This window comes from Melospiza melodia, chromosome 8, assembly GCF_035770615.1.
Source record: "Melospiza melodia melodia isolate bMelMel2 chromosome 8, bMelMel2.pri, whole genome shotgun sequence".
NCBI classification, from domain to species: Eukaryota; Metazoa; Chordata; class Aves; order Passeriformes; family Passerellidae; genus Melospiza; species Melospiza melodia.
The window spans coordinates 27,245,451-27,260,747 of NC_086201.1; the positions used below are offsets into that span (position 1 = coordinate 27,245,451).

General features: G+C 44.5%; 1 protein-coding gene across 1 annotated transcript in view; it reads left to right on the forward strand.

The window, feature by feature from the left end:
* SATB2 (SATB homeobox 2) overlaps window positions 1-14,887 on the forward strand; it is a 128,990-nt gene extending 114,103 nt beyond the window's left edge. The window contains exon 11 of the mRNA XM_063162439.1: window positions 11,842-14,887. Within this exon, the coding sequence (XP_063018509.1) occupies window positions 11,842-12,297 (456 nt within the window). The 3' untranslated portion in view covers window positions 12,298-14,887. The remainder of the gene's footprint in view (window positions 1-11,841) is intronic.
* Window positions 14,888-15,297: the final 410 nt, after the last annotated feature.

A 15,297-nucleotide genomic window follows, 5' to 3' on the forward strand; every position in this document is an offset into this window, starting at 1 on the left:
TGGATTTCCCGATGGCAGTGAGTAACTGCCATGTGAAGGAAATGCTTCTGTATCAGAGCAGATTTTATTTACACTTCATGCAGTCAGGAGACATGTTTTTGTCTCTAGATCTGCAGTGATTGTGTCTTTTAGCCACTTATGATGCATTCAGACTGTGGTTTGCTGGAAGGAGTATTATTACTTTTAATCTCTAATTTTTCCCTGGTTTTTGATTCACTTCTGTGGTTCCCTTTGTCCCTCTGTATCAAACAAACTGCTTATGCCTTTTTAATGGCCTGATTAGCACAAGGGAAGCACTGCTGACTTGGAGTAATGTTATTCCTGGTATTCCCTTGTTTAAATGAGATGAGGAGTAAGAATGCTGCATTGCTATGTTTGGGATCCATTAAAGTCCAGTCTGAACCCCTGCCTGAATCAGGTTGTAAATCTTCTGTCTTCATTCATGCATGTTGGAAGGGTGAGGGGGAATAGTTTTGAGATGATACTCCCTTTTTAGGAAGATTGAAGGATAAGAGAGGTTTGGAATAGTTATTTCTGGAGAGAATGGAACAAAACCATAGCCAGACAGGACAGAACAAGTGAAGAAATCCCAAGGTACATGTGTGACCCTGGGGCCATCAGTTGCAACACTCACACTTTGCTCCCAAGTGTCTCTGGCCAGAATATATTTGAAAGTACTTTCTGGTTTTATCAGACTCACTGGCCAAGCTGCTAATCAGTGTTACATTGACCAAAGGACTCCCACATGCAATAAAAATCGTAAGCTTTATTGGATTTTGAGATAGAAAAGATTCTCATCCATCTCCTTTTATAAACTGCATTACATTTTGTTCTTTCAGAGCTCCCATCAGTACAGCCCTTAGTAAATGCAATGGTGAAGGAGGTAGGTGGGCAGTGAGCTGCTCTTTCTTGGGTGGTACAGCCTAGAGCTATAGAACTGCTTGAGCTGAGTTAAAGGGGTTGCTGACATTTCTGAAATGCTGGAAGAAAAAATATGTTGGTCCTTTCTAAATTATTATTTTCAGTTCAAATAATAAAAAAAAAAAGGTTTGCGGCAGTTTAGAGCAACAAGCAACATAATGCTTTGAAGGAAAATAGGAAGAACTTGAAGAGCAAAAATTTTTCTGAATAAAGGCAACCAGAATATGCTGTTTCATGAAAAATGCCTAAACAACTGCTTGAACTTTGTCAGAATATTCACCCCTCTGCTGCCCTAGGCATACAGTTTGGCAAAGTAGACTTCACTTAGTCAATACTTTGATGTCACTCAGTCGACATTTTTGACCAAAAGATTTTTGACTGAAAAATGCCACACAATCCCAACCTTATTGAAGCAAAGAATAGTGTTTTGCATTTCTAGCAAAAGCCTGTGGCTCCTTGCACTCAGACCTACAGTAGCTGCAGGCTTGTGTTCAGCGTGAGCTTTACCCCTGCGATTACATGTGTGCAGCCAGCCATGGACAGAGCAGTCCATGGAGTTCCCCACAGCAGTCAGCAGCAAAGCTGGATGGATCCCAGGGCCATAACAATATCATCTTCTGCTCTGTCCTAATACTGCCCCTTTGGCCTTACATTAAACTGTTTTATTTTAAACTAACTAAAAAACTGTGACTATAAACTGCACGTGCTGTTGACTTTATAGAAAGTAATTTTCTACCAGCATCCAGAGTCTGTAAAATAGGTACAGGTCAGAGTAGTGAGACAGGGAGCTCAACAGCATGGGGCTGAGATGCCAGGGTAGCTTACTCTGTTTTCTGCACATGCCCACCTTTTCTAGAGCTTAAGCAGGAAAACAAAGGATTTCAGATCTAATTCTCTGAGGCGTCCTGTCTTCAATGACCTAATCTGTGCAGGAGACTGTACTCTGGTCATTTGATTTTTATTTATCCAGTTTCAAGCTAAGGGTATAATAAAGCACATTATGCCAGTTGTGTGTGTGGTAATACTGGATATTTTGCTTTTACCATGGTAGTTGATTATAATGCACTTTCTAAGACTCACTTTCTAAAAAAAGGAATATTTATACTTTTATGTGTTTGATTCACACAGTATAGTTTGCACAAGTCCTGTTATTAAGTGCATTGGTGGTTACATCTCAAAAGCCAAAAAACATGCTGAGTAGTGTTTTATCAGCACAAATCTGCTATTTTCACTAACCATAACAGTCAGGTTCTCCTGACTTCTAACTGCTCCCATTGTAAAAATTAGCAGTACAGTTGGGTATTCTTGAAACCCCAAATAGCCATCTGTAAGGACCTAAAACAGTTTGATGGGACAAATAATTACCCCCCCACCAGAATCCAGTGTCTAATCCAAACATATCCTTCCTGAAATAATGCAGTGCCTACTCCTGGTCTGAGTAACTGGAAAACAGCATGATTATAGTGGCGCCATTCGTGCCACCATAGTTAGGGGTTTAGGGCTTGACCTTAAGCATGGCTGTAGGTTGGGGTTTGTGAGTGAAGATCTTGCTCACACTGCCCACAAATACTCTTCTGATTTTCTAAAGAAAAGGAGAATGTGTGTAGTGTTAATTAAACAAGAAAGCATAGAGGACACCCGAAGTGCTTTGTCTGCAGAAAACTAAACTAAAAGCCCTTTTGTTGCATCCTTAGTTCCTGTAGCATTCTGCCAGTTCCTCATTAGGATTATCAGGGCTGGGATGGGGAAATGCAGAATTGACCAGAAATCTTCGGCAGACCCTCCCTTTAGCCATAACCAAGCTCAGGCTCTTTGTGTAAAGTGCTAAGCAAAGCTCTGCACACCATAGCACCCCAGGGATCCTTGCTGGGGCTGTGAGAGAAAGCACAGAAGAGGCAAGTCAGAGGCCCACAGAGCTTATGGTCTTGTTTTGGAGAAGATGAGTGTTAACTGGAATGTTTGTGGCCCTCAAGGTGCACACAGATGTGAAAAGTCCCCCTTAAGGGGACTCAGCATCACCGTGAAGAAGGACAGTGTTTCTGGGGCTGTTGCTTTTTCCCTTGCGGATGAGGTTGCCTCGCTACCACGGGTTACAGTCAAGAGAGTCTCGCGTGGCTTCTCCAGGGCCAGCAGAGTGCTGCCTGCCTGCCAGGGGAGCAGCAAACTGGCCCCTGTGCCAGCTGTGCTGGCTGTGCCCCATCCCCAGACAATGGAGCCATCCATCAGCGATGCCTTGAGGAGAGAGTCTGCAGCGAGGTTGTGCAACACTTCCTGACCGCATCGGCCGCTCTGTCACCAGCGCCCTGGTTTGTGCCAGCAGCAGCCGGAGCGGATCTGGCCGCTCCACTATGGGCACAGGAGGGATGTGCCAGCTCCACCTGAGGGCTGGGCAGGAGCTGCTGGCAGCTCTCCCAGGCTGCAGCCAGGTATTAGAGAAAGAGGTACCCAATGCTGGTTGCAGTTACTCTGCAGTGAACCTAAGGATCTGGCTTGAACCAGCCCAAGATGGGAAATTCGGAGCTAATGCATGAATGTTCATCAGCGTGAGCTCATTTATGCTGCCCCATAAAATCAGCCAGTTCTCAGGCACTTGCACAGCAATGAAAGTTGTGCCTGAGCTTTTGTGGGAAGAGTTGAGTTAGCATTCGAGGGAGAGCAGTTACCCCAGGAAACACCGGGACACTGTTCTGCATTGTCAGAGTTTTCTGATTTATTTTTTTAACATTATACAGACAAAATAGTGGCTATTGTGTAGGCACGTGCTGTCTATTAACAGAGATCAGGAAAGGGAAATAAACCACGCATTACTGAAGAATAAGATCATGATTGTGGTCAAGTGGTGGCAGAAGTTTTTTTTCTCTTTGTCAAGCTGATTTGTAAACATTCTTCAAACAACTGTGCAGACAGCAGTGCCACAGCTTCTTGAAAGGAAAGCAAAGACAAGGAAAGATTCCTCTGCACAGATGTTTTACAGTAACCTCTTAGACCTGTCCCAAACTTATCTGGTCATCTGAAGTTGTCATTGCAAGCTATGATGCACATGTAGCCTCTTAGCAATGCAGTGTAATCAGGCTGTAATTTATATTTTATCTTCAGTGATGATAGCACTTAAAAATGTTTTGTGGTGGATTTGCTCTTTGATGCATGGTAAGCTCCTGTTAGCATTAATGGGAGCAGTGTGTGCTGGGGAGGGGGAAAGACACCTTCCCCCTGCCTTCAAGTCAAGATTAATTATGTTTTGCTTATGCTTATCACTGTGTGGGGTGCCAAAAGCAATGTACAACTGAAAATTTTGTGGGTTTTTAAAACTCGTGTTGTGTTTTTTGTCACCTTTTTGACCATTTTTGATAGTTTGGTCCTGGAGAATTGCAGGATGGGGCTGCTCTTTCAGAGGCTGTGTTCAGTGTCTTGCCATGCTTTCAAATCCCTGCCTATTTCCTGCCCTTGAGCAAGGCAGCCGCCATAAAGCAAAGGGAAGCATGTGGCGAGTGTGCTCCAAAGATGTTGGAATTAATCACTTCAACCAGCTTACATTCCAGCCTGGAAACCAAACTTGCCTTTGACTTTGGGTTCCCTGTGGAACTCATTTCTCTCCTCAAGAGTCCTCTCTAAGTCCCTTTTTGTGTAGCTCGGCGTGACTTGTACCTCGGAGCCGATAGTTTTAGGATGCATTTTGTCTGATCCAATATTGTGTCTCCACTGGTGGTCAGGAACAGATGAAGAGTGATAGAAAAGGCTTGACTATTTGGGTTTTTTTTGTGTGTGACTGCTTTGTCTTTGCAGACAAAATGAATGGCACCCAGAGCTGCTGGCTTACAAGGTGGTGTGTAGCCACCAGTTCTCGTTGGCTGGTTTGGTCTGGCGTTCATGAGACGGGGTCCATCACATCACAGACAGGTGTTATAATTACCTCTAATAAGGGTGTTTGCTCTCGTGAAGCAATTACTAAGCTGCACTGGAAAATGCACAGGATGTGCAGCCAGCATTTGAGCTACAGAATTAAAAGAAGCTCAGACTGAAGTTAGATGAAAGTGAACATATTTATCCATGTCAGACTTCCTACCATTTTGCACGCTCATATTGATTTCTTTTGACATGGTCTTCTTTTATTGAGTACCGTATATTTTTTTAAATCCCTTACCGATAACGGTACCTGCTAAGGGCAACTGTAAAAGGAAACTAAAGTATATTAAACCTGCCTGGAGTCAAAATGTAATCTAACACCTGTAGTCTGCAATTTGTCATCACTTCATAGATACTTTTTCTTTTTTAATAACAGTTTTGGATTTCCCTGAGTTTTGACCTTAGGATACTGTATAATCCAAGAGAAGCAAGGAAACTAAACCGCAGTCTTTAACACAGCTTTATGGTGTCAAGGTGTGAAATCACTCTGTGAATGAGCCCAAAGAAAATACTTCCTTTGGTGCTGCGACTAGTGCTGCAGTGTTTACCCAAATGAATGTATTTTTGCAGGGGAAGAAAAAAGAGCAGTCTTAAGAACCACATTTTTAATAGGAAAGAAATGAACACAGGTGCAAATTGTAACTTCTGCTACAGTTTCTTGTACAGACATTCCTAGAAACCTGTAAAGAGTCTTGGCTGTGTAATCAATGTTCTTACCCCTGTGAGCCCCAGCCTGGGAGGCTGAGGGTGGAGGCCTGGTTATGGCAGCTGCCGCCTCTCTTCTCTTCTTGCACATTTCTGTATGTGAAGAGAGACCAGGGCTAGGGAGTGTAAGCCTGTTTATTTGAATAGATAATCTCCTGCAGATTATTCCTGTAAACTCTGGTAAGAGGGACAGTGTCTCCTCTCAGTGTGAGATTTTGTTGCAACAAAATGGAGTTTGTCTCTTCAGTAAAGCGTTACCAGGATAGCTGGGCACTGCATGGGAGCTCTCAGCTTACAGAGGTGAGGTGCTGCTCAGTAAAATGCAGCTGAAAACCTTGTTTAAGCCTGTCTTCTGCTCTGCCTTTGAGCTCAGCTGGCCATGGGGAAGGAGCTTTTCCAGTGGCTTGCTGACAGGAGGGGTGTGGTGAGTTGTTTTTGCTTGGAGTCAAACTGGTGGCAGCTCCTGCTGATGAGCCGTGAACAATTGTAAGGGCAGTAACAGATCACTGGTGTTAGATGCACGAAATGAAGGTTCTGCACCTATGTTTTGTACTGTGTGTCTGTTCTCTCTGCCTTTATTTTGGGGTCCTTAAGCAGGCTAAAGTCTTGCTGTCTTTGGCATAGAAGTCCTTGATGTGATACAGTGTTATGGCTGGCTATGAGAACAGTGTAAAGGTGAAGAAAAGCTGAAAGGTGAGACCCCACCACTGAGACTAGATTGGTAGAATTATTTGGTTTGGAGAAAGACCTATAAGATTATCGAGTCCAACCATTAATCCACCAATGCCAAGTCCATCACTCAACCATGTCTTAAGTGCCGCATCTGCACATGTTTTAAGTACCTCTAGGGATGGTGCCTCCACCACTTCCGAGGGTAGCTTGTTCCAATGCTTTAGAACCCTTTCACTAATATCCAATTTAAACCTCCTCTGGCAAAGAGAAGGCCATTCCATTGAACTTTGCTCCTTGTGGGTTTGGGTTATCAAAGTTGATATTGACTATCACATGCCACCAAGGTACCTGTCAGTGCTCACACTGACTGCACAGAGGCAGATGGTGCCTTTTCAGCAAGGGCAGTTTCTGTTGCAAATGCACAGTCTTTCAAGAATGTAACATTTTTGGTGTTTCGCTTAGCAAGGGGCACCTCATCATCTCAGCAAATCCCAGCAGAAGGGAGCTCTCATGACTGATCCTCTCTGCAAAGGGAAGGGCAGAACCACACTAGGAAACAAAAGAGCTTGGGGTTTTCACATAGAAATGCAGTTCCCAATTCCAGTGTGCTCAAAAGGCTGTCCAGGCAATGGAGGGTGATGTGTCCCAGAGCCAGTGTTTTCAGCTGGTGCCTCTCTGCTGGTGGTGCCCGGGTCTGTGTGTGTGTTCCTGCTTGGCTCCCTTAGCCTCTCACCAATGTCAGGTGTGTAGCCCCAGCTAGAAAGTGGGTGGAAATGGAAACAAACATCAGTGGCATAGTGAATCCAGCCAAAATTAAATACAGTACAGGCACAGACTGCAATTGCTTGACGTTCATCTTACAGCTGGATTTGCTCACCTCTCTTTTCTGTGGGAACGCCAAAGTCAGCTTTCTCCTGAGGGAGCACATGGAAACATGGGAGTGGATACATGTAAAACAGTGCAACAGTCCCTTCCCCCGATAATTCTTGGCTTTGGCTTTTAGATAGACCACAAACCCTTAGCTTATTACAAATAATCCTGATCACTCCCGTAATGATACACTACATTATATACTCTCCTAAATTCAATCATTCAATATCTCACTTCCTTCCCTGTAGGCATGTACTATTATATTTTACACATGGCTTCCAGCTGCTTTTCATTGTGGCCTTCAAATCATATTTCAGTACAGTGCGATCTAAGACCAGTCTCTTTATCATTTAAAGTCAACTTCCATCACAGTCATTTTCTTGCAAGTTTTCTACCAGGGTTGGTGAATTTGTTTCAGAAAGATAAGTTGAATGTCTACCTGAATGAACCTTCATGAAGCAGCATGTGCCAGAGATACTTTGTTCTGAAATGTTGAAAGGCAGCCATGCCTATCTGTAGAGCTTAAGAATTAAATCTCTTGAAGGAATGAAAAGAATAAATCCTCTGGGCATGGAAGGAAATCTGTATCTTCACATTTGATTTGAAAGTAGATGAGAAGTCAGGAAGAGGAAGGGAAGTCAGCTCCAGATGGTGCTGGCTGTGGAGGAGGAGGAGGAGGCTGCCCCACCTGTGGCTGGGGAGCGGTGGGGAAGGGCATGTGGGGTGGAAATGGGAGTGGGGAAGGGGGGTGTGGGGCATCTGTGCCATGAAGTGCACCCTTCTGAGCCCAGCAGCAGCTTTCCTGGGAAAGGGAAAGCTGAGCAGGGCCATTGTTGTTACCCTTACCTCAGAAGCCCATCCTGTTCGTGGTGCTTTGGGGTAGGTCTGGCCCCACCGAGGGGTCACTGGGAAATGCACCCTGTACATGGAGGATCAGGGATGTTTCCTTCCTGGCAGTGCAGAGGCAGAGCAGCACTGACCTGCAACCCAAAGAAATGTGGCAGGGTGGGCACAGCAGTGTGTAAAGCTGCTGGAAATTTTACCTGCAGATGTAGGAGCCTAATAATGACCCAGGATCTAAAAATCTGTAACTCCGGGAATGGTCCATTTCCTCTGTGAGGCTGTGGCATGCAGAGCCAGACAGGAAGTAAGCCAATCACTCAAACTGCCCAGCATACTCATCAATCAAGGGTAGTTTAAAGCAAATATTGAACATAAAGGTAATCTGGGCTTCATATTGTACTGTGTGCTCAGCAGTTGATCTGGTTTGCATGGAGTGCTCTCTGTCCTGTCAGAAGGGATTGTAAAACTGACCACAGCCCAGATCTGAAGGACATCCTGTGCATTTATCCATCTCTCTGTATATGGCTAAAGTTCTGTTGCTGAAAAATATAATGTTGCTGAAATCCTTTGTTAATGATACTGGCAATCTAGAGGAGACCCCCAGAAGTTAGTAAAATAATAAAATTTATCTGTTATAAGAGCAGATTTAGTTTTTTCATTTCCTAAGATACCAGGAGGTGAAATAAAATACAACCTTTTTTTAGTGTTTTACACTGATAACACCCAGGTTTTGCATTTTCCCTTTTGGAGAAGGTGGAGAGGTCACTCTGGAAAAGGAAGGGTTAATTGAAATTATTCTTCCCTCCCGCACTCAGCCCTCTCTTTGGTTGATTGCTTTATAGATGCTGTAGGCATCTCTTCATCTCCTTCAAATTAAACATTTTACTGCTGCTGATCCCGTATTTTGTTGGATTTTTTCATCATTATATTTGATTGGAAGTCTTGTAACATTTTTCAAGCTGGATCATTTCTCATGCTATTTGTCAACTGAAAAGGGAAAAAAAAGCCCCTTTCCAACTCCAGCAAGAATGAACTGAGTAATTCACACCCTTTCTGGATGTGTTTCTATCTCTGTTCGATGCTACTTGAATCCAGCTTCTGATTAGCAATGCTGCTTGCAGCGTTCTGCATGACGCTGTCTCTAAGTTCCCTGGCAGTTTATTTGTGGTGTTAAATCCTTTCGATTTTGGCTGCTCTGGGCCGTACTTTTTCAGGGGACGGTTGCCAGAAGCCACAACAGGGGAGGCTAGGTAGGGTTTGTGTGACACATTTATGGGGCTTGGTCCCTGGCTAGAGCCAGCGATCCTGGCTCTGCTGCCTTCAGTGCTCCCCGCTGACGTAGGTACGGATCCCACCCTCATCTGTAACCCTCTGTTTGGAAACGTCAGCCCTTCTCTTTGAAAGCAATCCATGGGCAAAAAAGAAATCCTCAAAGAGCAGCTGAGCTATTCCATTCATTGGAACATTATGCTCTTTTATTGCAAGAGATGTAATAAAACATAAACCAGATTATCTGTCATTTCCATTTGAGCTCCCCCTTTTCCTCCGCTCCTTGGTTAGCCATTTCTGTGGCACCCTCAGTATTTACGTGCTTGGGAGGAAAATGTTCACGTTGGCACCGAAACAAGTTTGTGGTGTTTCTGCCCTGCCTCAGCTCTCGCCCGCGGGTGGCAGGTCCTCTGCTGGCACCTGCTCTCGGCTGTCCGTGTGGGGCTGCTCCGTGTTGGGCTGTTCCTGCCACTGTCCTGGCACGGCTGTGCCCGTGGGGACAGCAGGATGTGCAGCTGTGTCCCCGCACGGACAGCCCTCGCTCATCCCCGCTGCTCAGCGAGGCACCGGGACGTGGTGCCGGCGCTGCCTCCGTGCCCGGGGAGCCGCAGCCCCGCGGGGAGCAGAGCCCGGCCGGTCACAGCAGCCCCGGGGAGCAGAGCCCGGCCGGTGACAGCAGCCCCGGGGAGCAGAGCCCGGGCCGGTGACAGCAGCCCCGGGGAGCAGAGCCCGGGCGGTCACAGCAGCCCCGGGGAGCAGAGCCCGGGCCGGTGACAGCAGCCCCAGGGAGCAGAGCCCGGGCCGGTGACAGCAGCCCCAGGGAGCAGAGCCCGGCCGGTCACAGCAGCCCCAGGGAGCAGAGCCCGGGCGGTCACAGCAGCCCCAGGGAGCAGAGCCCGGGCCGGTGACAGCAGCCCCAGGGAGCAGAGCCCGGGCCGGTCACGGCATTCCCGGGGAACAGAGCCCGGCCGGCTGCAGCCCCGGGGAGCAGAGCCCGGGCCGGTGACAGCAGCCCCGGGGAGCAGAGCCCGGGCCGGTCACAGCAGCCCCGGGGAGCAGAGCCCGGGCCGGTCACAGCAGCCCCGGGGAGCAGAGCCCGGCCGGCTGCAGCCCCGGGTCGGTCACAGCATCCCCGGCAGGCTCAGCTCCTCGGCGGTGGGCAGCGCCTGCGGGCTGCGATCTGCTTCCCAAAAGCTGTGACTGGAGATGGCTGATGTTACAGATTGTTATGGCAGGAACGTTTGATGGAGGAAGTGAATAAAGGGCTCTTCGGCACAGAGCCTTTTCGTTTATTTGCATAACAGGCTGATATTCCACAGTGGACTTCCCTCTTGCGGTAATAACTTGACTAGTGTAGGATTTTACTGGGGGTTCGGTATGTGTGTAAAATTCAGTGCAAGTTCTCAGCATATTTCCATTATTTATCCTTGTGTTTTTGGTTGTTTTTCTTTGGAGAGCATTAATGTAAGGTTGATTCTCTGGATGTTACAGTTTGCAGCAAAGACATTTTCTTCTTGGATAAAGAGCCAGAATTCCCTATTACTTGTGGAAGAAAATAGTTATCCATATTGATTTTGTTAGCTTTGAGTGTCAAGCTCTAATAATTATTTCCCTGCATCTGAAGAAACCCCTGGGCAAATACAGCCCTCAATCCTATAGGGGATTTTTTCTGTTAATCTCCCTTGTATAGATTTGGTTTTAAGGAAAGCGTATGGAGCTCCTCTGTGTTTTGAACAATTCAGAGCAGGTATTTTTTCCCCTGGAATCCAAGGGCTACACGAGGCCCTTTCTTAGTCATTTTAAGTGGCTGTTAGGAAGATTAAGAGCTACATATGCTTTCTTTAAACTTGCTGAAAAGGAGATACTGTGGGTGAAAATCTGTTACAAGACTGCAAAGTGTGTTTGCCCAGAGGGTGTTTCAGAATGGAGGGCTATTATTATTTGAACTCAGAACTCCTCCACTAGTGAAATTACTATAGAGAAAGTAATACAGAGAAATCTGTTCAGGAGACACATTAAAGCCACCTATGTCAAACAACTGAATTGACTCTGCTGTCTTTCTTGAGAGAAGGGAAATCTTAACAAATCTCTGCATTTATATTTTTTTTCTTCCATAAAGTAGTTGTGATGGATTTTAATGCAAAAGCATTATTCGTAAAGTAGAATTTGACAATCCCACATGGGCTAGGCCTTTTTGGTACTTGAAATCTTGAAGAAATGGTCAAAGTGTCTAGCCTGAAAAGATGAGAGGAAACAAGGATGGGTAGAAGAAGGGCAAAGCAGGAGAATGACTTTTCTGGTATGGGACAACTGGCCAATCATCATGACAATGAGACTGGAATACCTTTTGACTTAATTTTTATTTTGGCTATTTTATATTTTTTATTACTTATATTTTGTATTTCTTACTTATTTTTTGGGTTTGCATTTATTTTATATAATTTGCCTTTTATATCACTTCCTCCTTTCAGTCTGCAGTTGTGCAGACAGGTATAGCTGTTGTAGTCTTACAGGTGAGAAGGGCAGTGGAAAATGCACATTAATTGTATTTTTCTTGACCAGAGCAAAGGAAGTCCTGTGTACAGACCTGTACAAGTGCCCTTATGTCAAGCACCGTGGGGGTCAGCATGTGAAGTGTGTGTCTGTTTGATCTTATAGGTGCTGCACAGACAGCAGTCCCAGCCTGCCAAGGAGAACTCCCCACCTAGAGAAGAGGCTCCTCCTCCACCTGCTGAGGACAGTTGTGCCAAAAAGCCAAGATCCCGCACCAAGATCTCCTTGGAAGCGCTGGGTATCCTTCAAAGCTTTATTCACGACGTGGGTCTGTACCCCGATCAGGAAGCCATCCACACCCTCTCTGCTCAGCTGGATCTCCCCAAACACACCATCATCAAATTCTTCCAGAACCAGCGCTACCACGTAAAGCACCACGGGAAGCTAAAAGAGCACTTGGGAACGGTGGTTGACGTGGCAGAGTACAAGGATGAGGAGCTGCTGACGGAGTCGGAGGAGAACGACAGCGAGGAAGGCTCCGAGGAAATGTACAAAGTGGAGGCTGAGGAGGAGAATCCCGACAAAAGCAAGGCGGCTCCAGCAGACATCGACCAGAGATAATGTGAGATAGGAGTGCAGAAAGCAATACATTGATCCAAGGATTTTCTGGTTTTATTTTTGATTTTTTTTCCTCGTTTTCCTTTTTGTTTGTTTGTTTCTGTTGCGCACGATCCATGTGCAAACCGAATGAATTCAGCATTGCCCGATCAGACTCCGCCTTGACACAGACACTCGAGTGTTACACTTGCTACATCTGACTGAAGCAATGGTTGTAGTCACATAGGATTATGCCTTCATCAATCTTGCACTTATGAAAGGGACAGCTAGCAAGTAAATGGGAAGAAAAAGTCCTATGAAATCAGTGAAGGGAAATTTACAACTTTGTGTGTGTATATATATATTTACATTATATATATATATATATATATATATATATAAAATTGCATGGGACGGAACTTTACAACCTGAAAGTATAGACTGTGAAATTAGTTCTTTAAAGATGAGACTTGTTTATGTTTTAAAACCACTTCACAATGAGTTGCTTTGGCTTTTTGATAAACTGCCTCCTGCTCTCAGGGTGTGGTGACTATTTTTGAATTCCTATTTATTTTCTATGTTTATCCCTGATTTTTTTTTTTTCATTATTATATGGCTTCCTATCTGGCAACTTGATGGGTAATTTTTGAGGTATTTAAAGACATAAATCAACACTGCCAAAAAAAGAAAAGAGGAAAAAAAGAGAGAAAATAGAAAAACAAATCAGGGCACCTTAAAAAGAAAACTAGTAAGTTAAAAGTACTTTGAACACAATGCACACTTAAAAGGATACAGCATGTTCCACTCTCCAGATAGTCCTTTCTGTAGTGAACAGATGAGTTTTCATGGGATTCAGAATGACTAAAGCAGAAGTGCAGTGCATAGAAGACTTGTCCATTAACGAGGTCTTTATAGAAAGAGAAAAAAAGATAAATGTGTTGAGATTTGATGTATGGAATTCATACTATCAACCACATTTTACCGTGGATTTTATTTACCTGTTCTCTGTTTCAGATCTTAAAATTTATAAGCTTCCTTCTTGTTGTTGCTTTTTGTTTATATTGAAGTGAAACACACACACACACACACACACACACACACACATGTAAAGTTACATTGCGACACAAAATGCCACAGTCCCGAGAACCCTGGCCAGGTAAATCGCTGACAGCCCGAGGGTTTGCGTTGCTGCCTTGCCGCCCGCCCTCCTCGCAGCCTCCCCGAGCTCCTGTTGTAGCTGGGCTTCCTCGTGTCCCGCGTTCCGTGCCAGTGCCATGAAGTGTTTTCAGCCGCAGGTCCCGCCGGGCCGAGGCTCGCAGCCTGCCCCGGCAGCAGCTACAGAGCAGAGCCTGTCCCGACTGACTCTTGGATGGCCCGAGCCTAAAGCTGCAGTCTGCCATAGCATCCACCCGCTCTGAGGCACCCCGTGAGAGAGACGCCAAGTAGCATTTACTTTTCACTTCGTGCAATGATTTCCGAGACAAAGACCTCACCTTGCAGCTGGATTGATTTCAGACGCCTGTAAACTGCAGCCATAACGGTACCGACAAGGCTTCTGGCTTTTTTCTTCCTTTTTTCACATGGGCTTTTCATGTAATCTTGACAAAGACCTCATGCAATATCACTTTGAAAGTTACTTTCTGTTTACTACACCAGGCAATGTAATATAACTGTTAATACTATTTATATATTTGAAAGGTATAAAAGGTAGGAGTTAAAAACGAAAAACAAACCTCTACGTGTAGATATTTACTCAGAACAGACAATATACAGGGAGAAGACGTTGCAATACAAGCTAATTCTAGCTGCTCAGTAACCTCTGGAGTTTTTATGAGATTTTTTCAGAGCTAATGTTTGAAACATGAGTATCTCTGCATAAATTTCATATACCTTTGCAAAATTATGGTGGGTTGCTTACTTAATGCCCCTTTTGCTCTTCATCCTTTAGTTCTGTAGTATGCTGCAGCTTTAATCAGAATTTCGATGGTTGCTGCTTTATGTTTCTCTCAGAGCTACGCTTTCAAAACTGTCTTCTTATCCTGTAGCTGAAATCACTCCATACATTTGAAAGGAAACTGAATTTTGCCAAGCTATGTAAGTTGTTCATCTGATGATGGCATCGACATTTGGTATCTTTTACACTTCAACCAAAAATTTTATTAGGTATTTTTTCAATGCTGAGTCTTGCCTTTTTATTTTTAATTTCACTGCCAATTTTGCAGTGGTTCTAAGTGAATCTGTGGGCATTTTAGCCTGTGGTCTTGCCAGAACTTTGCGAATTACAATGCATATATGTCTATTTATTCAATATCCATCATATAATATCTATTTGGAGAAAGAAACTTTTCTTGTAGTGCCTCTTAACAAAGCACAATTTTCCGCCTTTTTTGTGAAATAAAAAATAAAAAAAACAAATTGTGTTTTATTGCGGTATCAACAATGTGAATAAGGATTAACATATTGTAAATGTTCATTTTTCCATGTAAATCAACTTTATCTTCGTTATCACTAAGTGATAATTAATTTTTAACTTATGTGCATTGTTAGGCTGTTAGAATTTTTTGGTTGTTGAAATAAAACGCATTCAATAAATATGACTTAATTTGTCAAGTAATTTACTGGGCCTTTTTTCTTTTCTCCTGAGTTCAAGAGGAACAGGGTCTGCAAGATGGAGGGGGCATATTTTTGCCTGTTGAAAAAAGCTTTGATCGATATTATTGGATCTTGAAAACCTACATAAGGTTTTCAGAACCTGGAGCTGGCACAGGTGACAGATGTGTACGACCACGACTAACCTGCTGTGCCAGTGGCTCTCTGCACTCGTAGGTGCCTGCACTGGGTGTTTCTGGTGGGGTCAGAAGGAGGGTGGGGGTGCCTTCAGCCTGTTGGAGAATATACTCAAAACACACACTTGAAGATCCACTCCCAGTCTGCTGTCTTCTTTCATTTTTTTTCTGTTTATAATTAAAAAGCCACAAATGACTGCGTGTCAGGAAACTTTTGGAGCACACATGTCCATGGTTA